Raw genomic sequence first — 19,650 nt, forward strand, 5'->3', positions numbered from 1 at the left:
CTTTCGGAGGCTTATCATCAGATACCACTTGATGAGGACTCCAAATGGCTGGCGGTCGTCAACACCCCATTTGGCCTTTACCAATATCAGCGGTTGGCCTTCGGAATATCCAGTGCCCCGGCGATATTCCAGCGTTATCTTGAGCACGTCACGTCGACAATCCCTCATTGTATTAATTACCTGGATGACATAATTGTCACAGGCCACAGCACGAAGAAACACTTGCACAACCTTCGCACCCTCTTTATCAAATTCAGGTCTGTGGGCTTGCGTTGCAACCTGCATAAGTCAAACTTCTTCCAACCGTCCATTGAGTATGTGGGCTACACCATCTCTCAGCACGGCATCCAGCCACTAGGAAGTTTGGTCCAAGGTATAGTCGACCTTCCTCGGCACGCTTCACTGAATGAGTTACAAGCTTTTTTAGGCAAGATAGCCTATTACCACCGGTTCATTCCCAGGGCTTCCACCATAGCCCGCCCCCTGTACTGCCTTCTGCGCAAGGGTGTTCCTTTTGATTGGTCGCCTGCATGCGAGCGAGCGTTCAACTCGTTGAAGGGCCTCCTCACGTCAACGCCTTGTTTGGCTACTTTTGACCCCCAATAAGCCGTTGGTCTTGGCTACAGATGCTTCGCAGAATGGGGTGGGGGCGGTCCTAGCCCATCGCAACGCAGATGGTTCCGAGCAACCACTGACGTTTGCGTCTAAAACTCTTAGTCCCGCGCAGGCCCATTACTCCCAGGTGGAAAAAGAGGCTTTGGCCATTGTCTATGCTGTTACCAAGTTTCACCCTTTCTTGTATGGCACGAAGTTTCAGTTAATCACTGACCATAAGCCGTTAATATCGTTATTTGGCCCCGCCTCTCAGATTACGGATAGGGCGGCCCACAGACTATGGTGCTGGGCCTTGTTCCTCTCTAAGTACCATTATGACATTCATTTTTGCCCTACCGGACAGCATGCCAATGCCGACGCTCTTTCCCATCTTCCGGTGGGCCCGGATCCTAAGTTCGATCGAGAAGAGATTATGTGTTTTCATTTGGATGTGGCGTCCCGCCAAGCGGTTGATGGCTTCCCGATCACTAGTTCTAGAGTCGCCAGGGAAACGGCAGCTGACCCGGTTCTCCGGCAAGTAGTTCGCCTCATTCAGCAGGGGTGGTCATCCCGCCCTCCAGGCCGGGCCTCGGACCCTCTTCGTAATTATTTTATTCTACGAGACCGCCTCTCGGTCTTGCAAGGAGTTCTCCTTCTGGCTACCGATATTACAGCTCCTCGCGTGGTTGTTCCTGCCAGTTTACGAAGGGGGATCCTCACGTTATTACATGCGGGGCACTGGGGTGTTTCCCGTACTAAAACCTTGGCTCGCAGACATGTGTACTGGCCCAGTATTGACAGAGAAATTGAGCACTTGGTGGCTGCCTGTTCCCAGTGTGCGAGCCAACAGGCATCTCCCAGGGCAGCGTTCTCTTCCTGGCCGCCGGCAACTCAAGCATGGGAACGTGTTCACATCAATTTTGCGGGCCCGTTTCTCAATGGCTTTTGGCTTATTGTCATTGATGCTTATTCCCGATTCCAATATGTGGTTCGCTGCTCCTCAACCACTTCAGAAGTTGCAATCCAGGCACTAGCAAAAATCTTTTCTGTGGAAGGTCTGCCAATCACCCTGGTCTCGGACAATGGACCGCAGTTTATTTCGCAGACCTTCCAGGATTTTTGTAGGCGCTTCGGTATTCGGCACGTTTGCTCTCCCCCCTTCCATCCACAATCGAATGGGGAAGCCGAGCACATGGTGCGCACATTTAAGATGCAGATGAAAAAGTATGTGCACGAATTTCCTGCGGAGGAGGCATTGATGTTTTTCCTGACGGCATACCGGACCACACCAATGGGCGAACGCAGCCCTGCAGAGCTACTCCATGGGCGCCAACCTAAGACTCTGCTGCCCCTCCTCCGGCCTGGTCCTCGCCAGTCTTCGCAAAACGGAGTACCTGGCTTTCCACTGGGTATGTCGGTCTGGGCACGTGGGTTTGGTCGCAATCCACATTGGATACCGGCGGTGGTCCTGCGCCGAAATGGCCGCCGGCTCTATACCTTGCAGGCAGGGGACCGGGCGGTACGTCGTCACCAAAATCAGCTACGTCCACGTTTGGGCACCCACCCTCCGACCTCTTGGACACCGGCTTCCTCATTGCCGGCCCCCGTGTTGGTTTCTCAGGGGACGTTACCGCCTCTCCCCGCTGTGACTCTGCCGCACTGTCATGGTTCTCAGCCTTGGCAGCCTCCAGTAGCTCCAGCACAGGCATCGCCATCGTTCGAGATGCCCCAGCGAGAGCCGGCCCCCCTCGCAGGCCCGGTTTCTCAGGAGGCTGGTTCACCTGTGGTCGTCCCTTCCCCATCGTCCCCGCCACTGGGTCTTGCCCCTCCCGACTTGGCACAGGATCCAGAGTTCGACAGCTTGTCGCCCGTTCTGTCCCGGGCTCCGGTGGTGGGACGACGGGGGCCTCTTCGTGTGGGTCACTTCCAGCCGTATTCGAAGGTTCCGGCTCGAGGATTGGCAGATCCCCTCGACTCCGGTCTTCCAATGGATGTGGAGATCATCGCTCCTGCCCGATGCTCCACCTTCCGACGCAGTGGATCACAGTGGCTTCACCCCCCGAAGGAGGAGGAGTGCAGTAGCCACCAGAAAGATCGCGGGAGGCGCACATCAGCACGGCGCGACGGTAGTTGCCGCAAGTAGAGTCCCGTCCACCAGAGGGTATGCGAGAATTCGGACGCGACCTCTGCCGGCGTAACAACAACAACAACAACAACAACTCAGGCAGCACGGGCCGTGCCCAGTCAGTTAACATTGAGCATGCCTAGGGCACAGTCCCAGTCTACGCCAAGTGAAGTGCGACGTAAACGTGAACAGTGTTATTACAATTCAAGAGGGTAAAAACTGGGTTATGTTAATAAACACATTCTTAAGGTGAGAAAGGTCATTTCTGGGGAATAATCAATGCAGGAGTGGAGCAGTGCAGTTATAAATTTTCTTTCATTTTACAAATGTCCAACCAATTTTGTAATTCAGTGAAGTCTTAAAAATTTCCAATAAACTTTAGTTTCCTTGGTAACAGAGAACCAGATGAGGAATGCAAATGTGCTAAATACATGAAGAAAAAGATAACCTAATTGTAACTTACAAGATCCAAAGACAACCTGCTGACCACTTTAGTGGGAAACAGTGACATTTTAGCAAATGGGGACAACCACTGAAAAATTTCCAATATTTATAATGCATCACCATGCATGTAGTGAGAACACAACCAAAGAGTAAAATGTTGACAGCAATGACTCGAAGGGGCTTCATGAGAGAAAACTGATTCTGGTTGCCATCAATAAATTGTATTAAATGGATAAAACAAAAGTGCCAACACAAATAAATCTGAGTAGTCATTCAATATTCAAGGACTTTATGAATTTGCTATTGTTTTGAGTCATTAATCTTCTGACTGATTTGATACAGCCTGCCTCTCGTCTTAATCTTATCATCTCAAAGTAGTACTTGCACCCGACTTCCTGAATTATTTGTTGGATGTATTTCAATCTCTGTCTTCCATTACAGTTTTCACCCTCTACAGCTCCCTCTAGCATCATGGAAGTTACTCCCTGATGTCTTAATACATATTCTATCATTCTGTCTCTTCTTCTTGTCAGGATGTTCCCTTGTTTACCGATTATAAAGAGAATCTCCTCATTCTTTATCCTACCATTCAAATTTTCAACATCCTTCTGTAGCACCACATCAGAAATGTTTCAATTCTCTTCTTTTATAGTTTCTCATAGTCCATGACTCACTAAAATACACAGCCACACACCAAATGAACATTCTCAGGAATTTTTTCCTGAAATTAAGGCCTATGTTTGGTACTGACACACTTATTTTCGACAGGAATGTCCTCTGTGCCTGTGTTTGTCTGTTTTTGGAGTCCTCCCTGCTTTACCAATCATATGTTATTTTGCTCCCAAGGTAACAGGATTCTTTTATTTCATCTACTTCATGGTCACCAACCTCGATGTTAAGTTTTTTTGCTATTCTCATTTCTACTACTCCTCATTACTTTTGTATTTCTTCAGTTTGCTTTCAACCCACAGGGTGTGCTCATTAGCCTGTTCATTCCTTTGAACAGGTCCTGCAATTTTTCTTTACTTTCACTTTAGATAGCAATGTCATCAGTAAATCTTGTCACTGATATCCTTTCACCCCAAATGTTAATACAACTCTTGAACCCTTCTTTTACTTCTATCATTTCTTCTTTGAAGTATAGACTGAGCAGTAGGTCTGAAAGACTACTCTCCTGTCTTACACCCTCTTTACTTCCAGAACCTCATTCTTGATCTTCCATTCTTATTGTTCCCTCTTGTTTCTTGTACATACTGCGTACTATCCATCTTTCCCTATAGCTTACTCCTACTTTTCTGAGAATTTCAAACGTCTTGCATCATTTTACATTATCAAACTTTTTTTCTAGGGTGAAAAATCCTATGAAGATGTCTTGATTTTTCTGAAGTCTAGCTTCTATTATGAATCAAAATGCCAGGACTACCTCTTTGGTGCCTTTACCTTTCATAAACCCAAATTGAACATCTAACAGATCCTCAATTTTCTTTTCCATTCTTCTGCATATTATTCTTTTCAGCAACTTGGACCCATGAGCTGTTAAGAGAGGTTGACGACAGGTGCCTCTCAGCACGTACAAGAGCTCCGTGCATCAGATAATCAGATACACGCATCAACAATGGAGTTACATACAGGTCTGAATATGGCCTTTCTATGACTGAAACTGGCTACCAGAAAAATAAACACCATTTGCTGTCTAGACTGATTGTTATAGTTAAATTGTGATTAAAGCTTGCTGCTGTTCCAGTTGTGACTTCAAAATTTGTTAGCTTTTATGCTGATTGTGCTATAGTTTTCACACTTACCTGCCCTTGCTATCTTCAGTATTGAGTGAATGACATATTTTTGGATGTCTGATGGTGTATCTCCAGTCTCATAACTTCTACACCTCAACTTGAACAATGATCTTAGTAATTCTGAAGCAATGTTACTTATGCCTTTTGCCTTATTTAGTCACAGGTCTTCCAGAGCTCTATTAAACTCTGACTAATACTGGATCCTTCATGTCTTCCATCTTGACATCTTTTTTCTTCTTCTACCAGGTCATCAGATGGTTCCAACCTCTCACAGAGATCTTCAATGTACTCTTTTCGCTTACCTGCTTTCTTTTCTGCATTTAACAGTGGTATTCCCATTGTGCTTTCAATGTTGACATCCTTAGTTTTAAGATCACTGATGGTTTCTTGACTTTTCTTTATGCTGAATCAGTCCTTTTGACGACCATTTATTTTTCCATTTCTTCACATTTTTCCTGCAGCCATTTCATCTTGGCTTCCCTGCAGTCCCTTTTATTTCATTCATAAGCGACTTATACTGATGTATTGACATCTTTTCATGGACATTTTTGTATGTCCTTCTTTGATGATCAATTAAAGTATTTCTTCTGTTACCCGAGGTTTCTTCACATGTACCTTTCTTGTATGTTCTTGTATTTCTTCTACATTCTTCTGTCAAACTTCTCTGATTGCCCTTCTGAGATATGTCCATTCCTCGTTAACAGAGCTACCTACTGTGCTAGTCATTATCAAATAAACTATCTACTGTGGTGTTCACAATATCTACATTTTTAGAAAACTTCAAATGCATCTCATCACTTCAGTTACCAGATGACTTTCTTAAACTTCAGTTTACTCTTTATTGTTAATAAATTAGGATCTGAGTCCATATCTGCTCCTGGGCAATATCTGATTTTGGACTCTCTGTCTGACCATAATGTAATCCAGCTGGAATTTTCCCATGTCTTCAGGTCTTTTTCCTAGTATTACTCCTCCTCTTGAACAGTGTATTTGCCGATACTTGCTAAAATTTATTGTAGAACTCAATTAGTCATTATCCTCTCTCGTTCCTTCTACAAAGCCCAATTTTTCCCTTAACTTACCTTCTCTTCCTTCCCTTACTACCATGTTCCAATCTCCTATAACATTAGATCATTATCTCCCTTTACATACTGAATCACATGTCCGATATCCTTATATACTCACTCTCTCATTTCATCTTCTGTTTGTGACATTGGCATGTACATGTGAACTATTGCTGTTGGCATTTGTTTGTAGTCAATTTTGAAGAGAACATCCTATCACTGAACTGTTCTAAGTAACTTACTCTCTGCACTACCCTTCTATTCATAATGATTCCTACCTGTTATAACATTTTTTTCTGCTGCTGGTACTACCTTATAAATTGTGTGACCATAAATCCTTATCTTCTTGCAATTTTACTTTGTTGAATCCCACCCCACTATGTCTAGGCTGAGCCTTTCCATTTCCCTCCTTAGATTTTCTAGTTTTCCTATCGCTTTCAAACTTCTATCTTTCCACACTCCGACTTTCAGAATGTAGCCCTTTTGTGGGTTATCCATTCCTTTTCTTGTGGTTACTTCACCACAGGCAGTCCCCTCCCGGAGATATAAATGAACTAATCCAAAATGGAAAGATCATGATACCACTTTTTCAATTACAGGCCAGCTGTCCTGTGCATAGATATTGTGTTATTAATGCAGTGGTTTCCATTGTCTTTTGAATCCTCATGCCATTGATTATTGCTGATTCTTCTGCCTTTTAAGGGCAGTTTTCTACTCCAAGGGCAAGAGGGTGTAATGAAACCCTTTTGGGCAAGACCGCTGGCAGAACAAGAGTGTTTATATCGTGAGTCTTCAGCCATCATTGCTGATGATATTTATTTAAAATTTAAGCAGTGTCTGGACTAAACCCAATACCCATAACATTTTCATTACTAGTCAAAGATGATAGCCCTGAAGCAGAAGTTTCTAATTTTACTGTGATTATTATAGATACGATATATGTAACTCTTACAGAGGAGATGCCCAAACAAATCTTGGCACTGTACATTGTGCCCAAACTACAGGTTGCAATAGAAGTAGAAAGTTTTTACAAAAGTAATTTACAGAATTTAGGAGAATACTAACACTAACTGTGAATATCAGCAGAGCATGATAACAGGAGACGAGTTGCAACTCCCATGGTACTGGACAAATGAATCCATCTACACTATCTGATCAAAAGTATCTGGACACTTATTAGTAAGCATTAATATTGGGTGTTTCCATCCTTCACCTTTACAAAGGCTTGAATTTTAACTCTTCAGTCAATTACTTGTCTGAATATCTGTGGAGGAATGGCAGCTGATTCTTCCTCAAAAGCCAAAACCAGACAAGGTAATGATGATGGATGCTCGGGTCTGGAGCAAAGTTGACTTTTAAGTCATCCCAAAGGTATTCCACTGGGTTCAGGTCAGGACTCTGGGAAGGCGAGTCCATTTCAGGAATATGTTTCAGGAAATTCATGACACTTGGCTGCTTTAGAGTAATTTATTAATTTGCTACCTATTTCAGTCAATGACAATCATCTGGCATGAAAAATTGTCTGCTGCAAATCACATCAGTCCTATTGAACCATACAATTGCATTAACTGTCAATTTCATGAGTAATATTGCAGAACAACAATTATTTCCACACATCAGCAACCTTCTCCACGGACATACAGCAGTAAACTCCTGTTGTGTGTGCATGAGAAAGGTTACTGATGCATGAAAATTATTGTTCTTCTGTATTATTATTCACAAAATTGACAGTTAATGTCACTGTACGGTTCAACGACACTGAGATGTGATTTGCAGTAACCAATTTTTCATGCCAGATGACTGTCATTGACCAAAGCTGGTAGTAAGTTAATAAATTTTTCTAATGCAAGTGTCATGAAATTCCTGAAACATATAGCTGCTTGCTAACAGCTGCCTGAAGAAAACATTTCAGGAATGTTACTGCCTCAGTGATGATGCTTTATGATAGGGTGCATTATCAATCTGATACAATCATCATCTCCGAACTGTTCCTCTAATGAATGGAGTATACAATACTGTAAAATGTGTTCAGACACTTCTGCATTTAGCGTTTTCTTAAGCGTAATAAAGGGAACACAATCTAATGACAAAAAATACACCCATACTGTAACGCCGCCTCCTCCACACTTCGCTGTTCAGACTACATATGATGGTGTGTGACATTCTCTGGGCATTCATCAAACCCAGACCCTTCCATCAGATTGCCACAGCATATAGTGTGATTCATCACTCCAAATGACTACTTTTCAGTCATCTAGTATCCAGTGGCATTACTCTTTATACTACCTCAAGCATCATTTAGCATTGACTACACAAATTTGTGGCTTGTGAGGAGATGCTTCACCATTATACTGTGTTCTTTTTAACTCACTACACAGTCATTGTGCTAGCTGGACTGCTGGTAGCACCTTGGAACTCCCGCGTGATTGCTTCTGCTGATTTCATGCGATTTACCACAGTCACATTCATAATGCTTGAGGGTCCCTGTCGATCAGTACATGAGGTCTACCTGGTTTTAGTACAGTTGTTTGCACTTCACAGTCACATAACAAACAGCTGACTTGGGTGGCTTCATAAGGACTGAAATGTCCCTGATAGCTTTGTTACTCTGGTGACATCCAACGACTAGTCCATGTTCGAGGTCACTGAGCTCTCCTGAGTGGTCAATTCTGCTGTTACTGCTTCTTTACTCACAATACTCTCCACCTCCTTTTATACCGGTAGATCCACCTTCCAGAAATCTAGTGTTTAATTACGTTTTACATTCTGGGTACTTTTTATTAGATGGGGTATTATCTTCATGAAGCAATTTGTCATCAAAAATTGAATGTGTATATGCATTACCCAGCTAGTAACTGCTTTCAAGACAATGGTTGTCTTCTCTGATCTATGGATATCAATTCCAGCACCAAAATCCACCTAGACTTACTCCTGACAGTAAGTTGTTCTATTAACTGAAAGTTAGGTATTTTCTACTTCTGCTTAAATTTCTATATGGTGAAATAACTGAGAATGGACGCTATTAGTTTTGATCCTGGATGGATCAGTTTCAAAAGGTGTATCCTTAAGAACTTGAAGGGAAGTTGCATATTGACAGGTTTGTTGGGAGTGGAAAGAAATGAGTGGGAAAGGGTTTATTAGATGAGTGCTTTGAAATAATACTTATCATATGGTAATATCTACAAGTGTGATATGTCCAGAAAAAAAATTAAATATCCAAACATGGAGTGGGTTAAAAAATAAACTGCATCATTAGTTTACTTAACTTCTTTTCCTACAGATGTAATAAGTGAAATCTAAACTTACTGAAAATCATTCCATGTAACAACGCATTTCCCATTATGCTCACACGGATTGACAAGGCACGTGTTGTCTGAGACTGATCCTTCTAAAACTACACTTTTATTAAAACTAACAGTTCCAAGTGGACTTGGTATAACAAGATCCTCCACATCTAAAGGGAAGAACTCTACAACCATTGTGTGTGATCCATTGCTGATCTGAAGAAAAGAAAAACACAAGTTAAAAGCACGTCTTGTACAACACATCTGAACTATGATTACAATGACTTCCCCTAAAACAATGTATTACTGTAAGAAGGCCATTAGCCAGTGTTTATCAGCATTTATGAGCATTGTGAATGATAATACACTAGACAAAAAAATTTACTTTTTAGTTTTTACAAAGGCCAAAATAGCTGATCTACACGGATTTGAGAGCTCTAAAGTTGAAAATAACAATTAAAAATCAAGATAAGCTCAGGTTTGTAAGTCATTGAAACCTTTATGTTCTTCACAAATAACGATGGGCCATAGTCTAACAAACATTGCACTTCCCAACACAAATATAATCACCAAATATTTGACAGTGGTTTTGGGGTTAATTCAATGCACTGATAACAAATATGGAGTCAGTTTTCCAGAATGGCTCTAATTTCTCAGACACTGGGCACTGAAGTTTACATTTTTACTCAAATAATACTAATCTATACTTTTTTGATATTCTATTCAAAATTTTTAGTAATGACAAGAATATTTAAATGTATTTATACAATTTAAAGGGTGCTGATCACATAATTTTTGTCATATAGGCTCTAGGTTTTCAGATATTTGGTAGGCTATGTCACTGAAATATAGGAGCAATGCAAAATCGCGAGGTCTAACACATTCACAAATCATGTTGGAAAATAAATCATGTTGGAAAATAAATCATGTTGGAAAATAAATCATGTTGAAAAATAAATCAAAGTGCTTTAGACTATGTATAAGAAAAGCTACAGTCAATTAAGTTCAATTAAAGGTACACTATTAACAGGTACCTTCTTTACAACACGTTTCCTCTTTGCCTGCCGCTTACAGGGAAGACACAAATTCCAGCAGAAATCTGCCAACACTGAAGCACTGAATCTTCCTTGGTATCAATGTTTCATTACAGAGATTTGTTGGTAAAACCTCTCAATATGTGCATTACTAAATCCCAACAATCTTCAGGGAAAATTTCGATACTGGAGTCAATGAAATGCATTTTGAGTCATATCTTGCATTTAAGTTTCTCAAGTTCAATGTAATTTTCAGCTCTCCTATTGCCCAAGAACACTGATGTAACTTTCAGAAAGTACTGCTACGCGTTTAGCTTATCGGGACCGAGAATATGCTCAAACTGTTGGTCTCCAAGGACCTTACATATTTGTGAACCAATGAATACCTCCTTCCTAATCTTCTCAGTACTCAGTCCAGGGAACTTTCCATGCAAGTATTCAAATCCTCGTTCATTGCTCTTATTCACTGCTTTTGCAAATGACTTCATCAATCGTAGCTTCACATGTAGTAGTGGTAACAAGACTTAACTGGGATTTACAAGTGGTTCCCATGACACAGTTTTCTTGCCAGGCAATAAATCTTCTAATCATGACCAGTTCTTCTGTTTCTAAAGTAACAACTTTCCCACCCATAAATATAGCAACAGTAATTAGTATGCCCATAAGCATACCAACGACTTTTATATCATCACATATGAGCCATTGAAGCTTATCATAGTTGATGCCATGCGAAATACCTCTCATCATGAAGTAACTGTCTTTTGTTAGGGCTACATATGTCAGAAGGATGAAAGAAGCATGTTGCTATTATGTAATAGCAAGGCTGTCAAACTAGTTTTTGAACAATCAATGAAAAGTCTCCTGTCATCCTGTTTGTGTATTATATTGAGTTCTCACTTCAAATCTTCAATATCCATAGAGTATGACATTACACTTGTTGTGCTACAAAGCCTTTGACGTTGGCAAAAAGTACATACCCGAGTTGCATCTTGCTCCACTCCATGAAATGACAAGCTAATAGTTTGGCTTATGTTTTGGAATGCCCAAGTCTCTAAAAAGATCACCAAGTTCACTTTGCATGATTTTGTTCATTTCACTAGACGATGGTGGTGCAGAGGTGGCATCATTAGGTGTGGAAGGATGAAGTGTACCTGATAGGTCTTCTTCATTCAAAAAGCTTATTGTTGTGGTTACTGGAGGATCTGGAACTGGAAGAAGTACTCCATCGCATCACACTTGGTGTAACAGAATGCTGTACGATGCTCTTCTTTTTATTGTCAAATACTTTATTGAGCTGAGGCGCCAAGCAGAAGTAGCAATCTGTTACGCAGTTTGTAGGTTCATGCAAAATGACTTGCACTGTAAAACACATGGAAACTTTCTTTCCCTTTCATCCACACATTTGATGAACATGTTGTCCGTCAAACAGGAGAAGCCCGTGCTTTTGTTGGTCCCCCTACACAGCACTCGAAACACAGGAAATAACGTTTTTTCACTGCTTGTGCCAATGTTTGCTTCCTTTGTACAAAAATTGCATCTCCACGTATGTAACAAAAATTGTTGGGGTTATTAACATATCTGCAGGGCATAACAGCAGTTTTGATTCCGCGTGGTAACTCAGAAACACACACAACAGTCACAACACACAATGCAACATGAAAGCAGGAGCTAAAAAACAAAAATTGTCATTTTCATATTCAGCATAGCAAACTCTATAGAGATTAAAGTTTTTCTTTATGTAAAAATTTCATTGGTGTACAGTGTTATTCAACACTACAACGTCATGAGATAGGTGGAGTACTTCCATGTTGACATGTGTATACTTGCATGTCACTTCCCGGTTTGTGAGAGAGTAACTATCAGTCGCCAAACACACATAATGATCACTTTTTCAACAAGTACATGGAAGACAACGCATAGTAATGGTATAAGGAGGAAGGATGGTGAAAATAACCAGAAACACATCAGGGGGGTGATAAAGCCAATAAGGAACGATTTATATAGGACAACAAATAATAATAATAATAATAATAATAAATTGAATGAATAAATAAAGTAAAACTAAACAGAGAAGCCAAACCTTAGGGGAAAAGAATAACAAAGATAAAAAAGCAGAAGTGGATATTACAGCCTAACACTGAGTAATATTTAAGTGCATCATATTAAAATAATGATAAGTCCTGAGACTGCCACCAGTTTTTTGAAGCATTTTAGCTGCCATGGAGAATGTCCACCACCAGCAAAAGAAAGAAACTTGAAAACATACAACAAACGTTGAACCAGGTCCTAAATTCTACATACATGGAGAAGTAATGTTTTTTTTCATATAAGCTCATTACATATGTTTACCTGTCATCAGTATCAATCTTTGATAGATAAAGCAAAGACCTGCTGGTATATTTTGAGATCTTCAGAAAGGTGCCAAATTTCGAAGGGGAGGGATTGAATATAAAAATTAGCACATTATGAACTGGAGGAAAAGTGACACATTGCGGGGGAAAGCTGATGCATTGTGCAGAAACGCTGATCCATTCATCACAGTTGGATGGTTGGATGGGGGGGGGGGGGGGGGGAGAAGTTGTAAAGGTAATGTGTCACAGGATTGAGGTTGAGGGCATGACGCCTCACAAGGTTGCGAAGGGAAGTGATATGTCACAGGGGTGAATGGAGGTGACTCATCACAGTTGCAAAGGGAGGTGATGCAACAAAGGCAAAGTCAGGAAGTTGGTAAGTCTTAGGGGAAGAGGTGATTGTGATCAGGCACATGGATGTGGAAAAATTACACACCATGGGGAAAAACTAAAATATAGTATCAATATAATAGAATTCCATACACAGCATTTCAGTTGGTTCAGTATTCCAAAGCAGATGATGCTTGCCTGCATAATACACAACCATGGCTGCGACTACCTTCTAAAGATAAGATAAAAATAAAAGTTATAAGAATTGTGAACTGATTGTTACCTGTACATCCTGGATAACGCCCTTGAAGTTAACATCGCAAGAATTACTGTTGCAACCTCTGTTTGTAGTGGAGTTTGTAAGTCCTACTGTTTGACTTACTGAGGGGTAACCTCCAAGATACAGCCTCTGTACATCTAAAAATCCAGTTGCACTGATTGTTTTACGAAAGTGTTCTGTACCATTTATCTTCACTTGTACTAATGTTACATTTCGTACCACCTGTGAACCATGTACATAAACAGTTCATGTCATACACTCAATAATCATAACTAAATACTTCTCTCCAAATAATTAAAAAATAAAGTCTAATATCTACTAGGCAACAAATATTCCTGTTATAAAAACAGACACAGACCTGAATGAGATGGTAATTCCCATCAGCCAGTTTCAAACTATTGACATTCCATGATTCTGGGTTTGATTCTGGAGTACCGTTCAACAGTATGCACACATTGAGTGCACCATCAGATAAATGTGCCGCAATAACAGTTTGATTTGGACTTCCAACTGATGTCATATAAAATATGGCCCCCTTGTCTTGCTTTGTGCGTATAAACATTGATATATCTATAATACTTCTTATAGCTCTACGTGAGGCCTCGTTTACATCAACTGTCACAAGGCTAGTTGTGATATTTTCATGACCAAACGTAGCAGCTGTCAAATCTAAAACAATAGTAAGAGAAAATTAAAGTATCCTGAAATAAAAAATGCACACACAAACAAGTCAATCTACAGATCATATTTTATTAGTGATTGCTCCTCATACGTTCAGTCCAAGCGTACTGGAATGCAAAATATGTTCTGACGGCTAATTATTTTTTATTTTTAGTTCGCGCAATTATATTAAGACATAATCTATCTAAAATACACAGCTCTGCAAGATTTAAGGATGAGCTAGATACAATATGCAACCTACTTGGTGGAATGAATGAAAGTGCAGGAGTATGTTGTCAGAGACCTCCCGGTTGTGCACAGAAAGTTGGACATCACATAGCATGAGATCAGCGCAACCATAGCACCAAATGGGGTTGGCCACACAACACAAGGCAGTTGAGGAAATGGGAAAAGACAGTGCACTGTAGTGGTGGTCTTCATCACAACATGGCCTGGAGACAACATTTGGATGACTTCACATGCCAAAAAATCATTAGGGAACAGGAAGGAGGACAAAGTGTGATGAGTGTTGTACAGGAGTTTGATGTTGCTCACAGCACTGTTTCACATGCATGGGAGTGTACTGAACCACAGGAACTGCTGCCTGAAGAACAGGTTGTGGTGACCATGGCAAATTACAGCAGCAGATGATCACTACATTGTGCAACAGGCAAGAATGGACCCACATCAGGCAGTGGGTGCAATTGCAAACACATTTAACAGGACTGCAAGGCACGCAAACCTTACAGTCCAAAGTAGTACGGTGACTGCATGGGAGTGGTCTCTTTGTCCAATGACCAGCACACCGTGTTCTATAGACCCTAGCACATTGGCGACAAGGTTTGCAATGGTGCCGCTAAGAGCACAGAGACTGGACCAATGAAGAGTGGGGTCATGTGTTGATCTCAATGAGGGCAGATTCAGTCTGACTGGTGATTCTGGACAAACCCTCATATAGCGATAGGCAGTAACAAGTAATGCATCCAGGAACATTGTCGAGCATGATCATTTTGGCAGCCCAGGGATCATGGTGCGGGGAGGCAATGTTGCATGGGCATACTGAGCTCCAAATCTTTGAACATGGTACACTCAATGGTCAATATTATTGTGATACTGTACTCCTTCCTAATTTACGTCTTTTCAGGGGTGCATCTGGCCCTGACTTAATTTTTACGGATGACAATGAGTGACCACATTGAGCATCGCAGATTGAGGAGCTCTTAGAAAGAAAGGATATTTGGTGAACATCCACCATAACAACTATTTACCAACTTTGTGGTCACTATGGAAGCACACTGTAGAACATGCATTGATGCCTGTGGTGATCAAACACCCTATTAAGAACTATGTCCTGCCTTTTGTAATGTGCATGAGACCATCATAAATCATGGTGACTTCAATATAATTATTGTCTTTGAATTGTCATTCCTGTTCATCTCTCTGCCTATTTATTTCCATAACCTTATGTACAGTTTTTTCTATGTATAGTCCAAGTTTCATTGAGCTATGCTACGTGGCAGAGACACATCATGCGAAAGGTACTACCATCCTTAAGTTTTGCGCATCAATGTATTTTGAAGTTCTTTCCAAGACATACCCAAGTTAAACTAAACAATGCAGCTCAACATGATATAATCAGTATTTATTTTAATGAGCATGAAGGAAAACCTAGCAACATTCAGTTATATTTGTCTGTCAAAATTATGACACATATAACCAAGTGACACTGTGTTCCTCAAAATAAGGAGATATAAAACAAAAAGATACTCAACATTCACATTACATGTAAGCAACTAAGCAGTTGTATCACACTGAATGGCAATTCTCTTGTCAGTAAATTCAAATACAAACAAGAAGCACATTCCTTTGCTCAATCCTATATTTGTTTGCTCACCAATGGATGCACCACACACACACACACAAACAAACAAACACACGTGCGTGCGGGAGAGGAGGGGGAAGAGGGGGGGGGGGGTAAACAAAGCTGTATTGTCCAAGGCAACCAATTTATGACAGCACTGCAACTTGATGGGGTAAGAGTGTTGATCAGAGCAGGTGAGGGGAGAAACCTGGTAGGGAGCAGCAAGAGAGTTGGGGAAAGATGGCTGATGGCTGGGAAGGAGAGGCAGTAGGAGCATGGGACTACACCTGACAAACTACCTCCTTACATGTAACTGCTTTTCCTTTGAGTGAGATATATACAAACAAATTTGGATATGTACACCTGCATGGCAGCCTACTATGCCAATACATTAATGCACCATCTAGAAGAAACCTTCCCAACCAACCAAAATTCCTTGTCTGGTTGAGTTTCATTGATGGTATATTCATGATCTGTATCCAGGGCCAAGACACTCAATGTTCATTCCTCCAAAGCATTAACCATTTCTCTCCAATCTGCTTACCTGGTCCTCCTCAGCTCAGTGTGTTATCTTCCTGGACATTGACCTCCGCCTCTACAATGGCTCCACAAAAACAACTATCATACCAAGCCCACTAACCATCAACAGTACCTGCATTTTGATAGCTGCCATCTCTTACACATTAAAGAGTCTCTCCCACACAGGCTGGCCATCTGTGGACGGTGCATCTGCAGTCACAAGCAACCCCTTGCCCAGTAGCTGGAAGTCTTAGTAAGTTTTACACAGACGGGCAAGACACCCAAACAAAGTGAGCAAACAGATTTCCCATGACATATCCACAGGTTCCCCCAATCCTCAAACCACTTCAATTAACCAGCTATGAAGGAGAAGCTGATCACCACAAATATCATTCTGGACTGGAACATGTTCAAAAATGAGGAACATTCTACTCACAATTCTACTGATCCCTTACAAATTCGTAATCCACTGCCCACCCACCCTACATAATATTCTAGTCTACGTCACACCTACTCTCAAGCCCTTGCCACATGGGGCATACCTGTGTGGAAGACCCATGTGTATAGACATGTCCAATGCACTCACACAGCACATCCTGCTCTAGTCCTGTCACATGCGTATCGTATGCTATTAGACAACCATGGGTACTCACATAGCCCTATGCCATCATATTTATGGGCCAACTGAAGGAGTCCTTTCTATCTAATCAACACTTAAAACCCCCTTGTCTGGTTCAGATTCATTGGTGACACTTTCATGATCTGGAATCATGGCAAGGACAATCGTTGCTCTTTCCTCCATAATCTCAACACTTATTCCCAAATCCACTGTACCTGGTCCATCTCAACTCAACAAGCCACCTTCCTAAACATCAATCTCCACTTCCCAGATGGCTCCACAAATATGCCTGTTCACACCAAGCAGTACCTCTACTTTGACAGCTGTTACCCATTCCATTTCAAAAAGTCTCTACCTTACAGCCTCACCACCTGTGGACACATCTGCAGTGGAAAGTACAAGTTGTTGAAGCATACTGATAACCTAACCAGGTCTTTTATTGACAGACAATATCCTATCCAGCTCATTTATAAACCCCACCTACAGAATATCCTTGTCCATCCCTATTCGAACCCTGCTTCCAATCCTGCCCAACCCTTGTGATCACCAAGACCTGTCTCATACACCGACTCACCATCTCCCACAGCAATCCAGTCACAGGCATTTACTCCCTCATAAAAGGTACGGCTTCATGTCAATGCAGCCATATTATATATCAGCTCTGCTGCAATTACTTACAGTAGTCTATGTGGGCATAACAAGCAACCAACTGTCTACTCACATGAATGGGCACTGACAAACTGTGGCAAACCGCAGAACTTGACCATCCAGTTGCTGAACATGCTGAACACCACAACACAACACAAATGACTTCCACACCTGCTTCACTATAGGGGTCATTTCCATCACAAGTTTCTCTGAACTACACAGGTGGGAATGGTCTCTCTGGCATGTTCTGTGCTCTCACAATTCCCCTGGTCTAGACCTCAGCTAACTTGTTCCCCACTGCCTCGCCTTACCTTTCTTCTTCTCTCTTTTGTCCATGTCACTCCTTCCCCATCCAGATCATGTGCTGCCTTGTCCCGTCACTCTTCCCCCCCCCCCCCCCCATGCATACTCTCTCTCTCTCTCTCTCTCTCTCTCTCTCTCTCCCACCCCCCTCAAACTCTCTCCTCTCTTTCTTCACCCTTCTCTTTTCCTCTCCCTCCCCCTCCCTGTCTCCCTCATCATCTCCATATTTCTCTCCTTTTCCTCCCCTCTCTCCCTATGTCTACATCTATTACATTCTCTACTCTCTGAACCCCTTTCGTCTTTTTTGTGCAGCTGCTGAGTCACCAATCAAAAGACCTGCCTCGCATTATCCTGCTACCTCCCCCATGTTTCATGTGTCCTTCCCTACCCCCTCCTCACATCCTTCAGCCCAGACAATTGCTTTCAATAATAGATAATCAATAACCAGTCTCGTCACAGGTTTGGATGTCTGTGTGGTTGTATATGTGTACTTTACCTAGAAAAAGAGCAAGAACTTGATAGCTAGTGTGAATATTGTTTTCTGATATTTATTTCTGTGTTCCATATCTGTCCACTATAAGTGAATGGTCGCCCTCCCCTTATTTTATATATATCCTACCATATGCAGGGAGTCATACTACATACCTGCTCTGCTGTAACTTCTGAACAGCACGTTATATGGACATAATCACAAACCAGTTGTCCACCCGAATGAGATCATCTCCAAATTTTGGCCAGGAGCAGAGTTGACCACCTAGTGGCAGAAAGCGCTGCTAAGTACAAAATGGCAGCTCCACGTCCAGTGCTGTTCGTATTCGTTCCTCCAACATCAACTGCTCTGAATTATGTAGAGGGGAGTTGTCCTTTCACCATATCCTTTGATACTGCAAATCCCCCTGGACTCAATCTCCACTGGATCTTGCCCCACAGACACCTTACCAGTGCCCCATGACTCTAACTTCATTCATCCTGCACTGACACACACAGTCCTGTAGTCTCCCTCTCCCTCTGCTCTCCGCCCAGCTGCCAACCCACTGCTCTACATCATTGTACACTGCACACGATTTACCCTACCTTTGGCCAGAACAAGCTCATTGGTCCCACTTTCCTATCCCCTGTGACTGCTTCCTCACCCTCCAAGCTGTCAGCCACCTTTCCCCTAGCCTCCTTCCCACTTTCCACCTTCCTTCTCACCTCACCCACTCCACACAACAAATCCCTCACCTCATTCAAGTAGCATTGCTGGCACAATATAGTTGGCAGGGACAATATAGCCTATAGACAATATAACCCAGCATATCAGATGAATTTGCAATTGTGAATAATCACTACCATCAGCTGTAGAATGGAATGAAGACAATGAAAATTTGTGCCGGACCAGGACTCGAACCTGGATTTCCCGCTTATTGCAAACAGTTGCCTTACCATTTGGCTACCCGTGCACGAGTCACGGCCAGACCCAAACTTCCACAGGTCGTCAACCATGCGTCTACTATCTGTACTCACACATCCATTATGTGTATTCCCGTAAAGATCAGACGTTGTGCTTGAAAGTCGCATGCCCGGTATCGGCAGATAAATATGATATTGCAGTGCCTGTGTTATTCTGATGATGATGCACTGTTTCATAACAGGTGTGGTCGCCGAAGGGCATGATCACCGGAATAACTCACACACTACACTTTCGTATTTATCTGCCTGTACCAGGCATGTGACTTTCACGTACAATATCTGATCGGTA

At 42.0% G+C, this 19,650-nt stretch overlaps 1 protein-coding gene across 1 annotated transcript in view; it reads right to left on the reverse strand.

The window, feature by feature from the left end:
• The window catches only part of LOC126248896 (protein crumbs), a 354,721-nt gene that overhangs the window by 91,812 nt on the left and 243,259 nt on the right, over positions 1 to 19,650 (reverse strand). Inside the window, exons 21-23 of the mRNA XM_049950366.1 lie at positions 13,658 to 13,968; positions 13,303 to 13,521; positions 9,327 to 9,520 (exon numbers count right to left, since the gene is read on the reverse strand). Coding sequence (XP_049806323.1) covers positions 9,327 to 9,520; positions 13,303 to 13,521; positions 13,658 to 13,968 — 724 coding nt within the window. The remainder of the gene's footprint in view (positions 1 to 9,326; positions 9,521 to 13,302; positions 13,522 to 13,657; positions 13,969 to 19,650) is intronic.

The sequence above is a fragment of the Schistocerca nitens genome, chromosome 3 (assembly GCF_023898315.1).
Source record: "Schistocerca nitens isolate TAMUIC-IGC-003100 chromosome 3, iqSchNite1.1, whole genome shotgun sequence".
Classification (NCBI taxonomy): Eukaryota; Metazoa; Arthropoda; class Insecta; order Orthoptera; family Acrididae; genus Schistocerca; species Schistocerca nitens.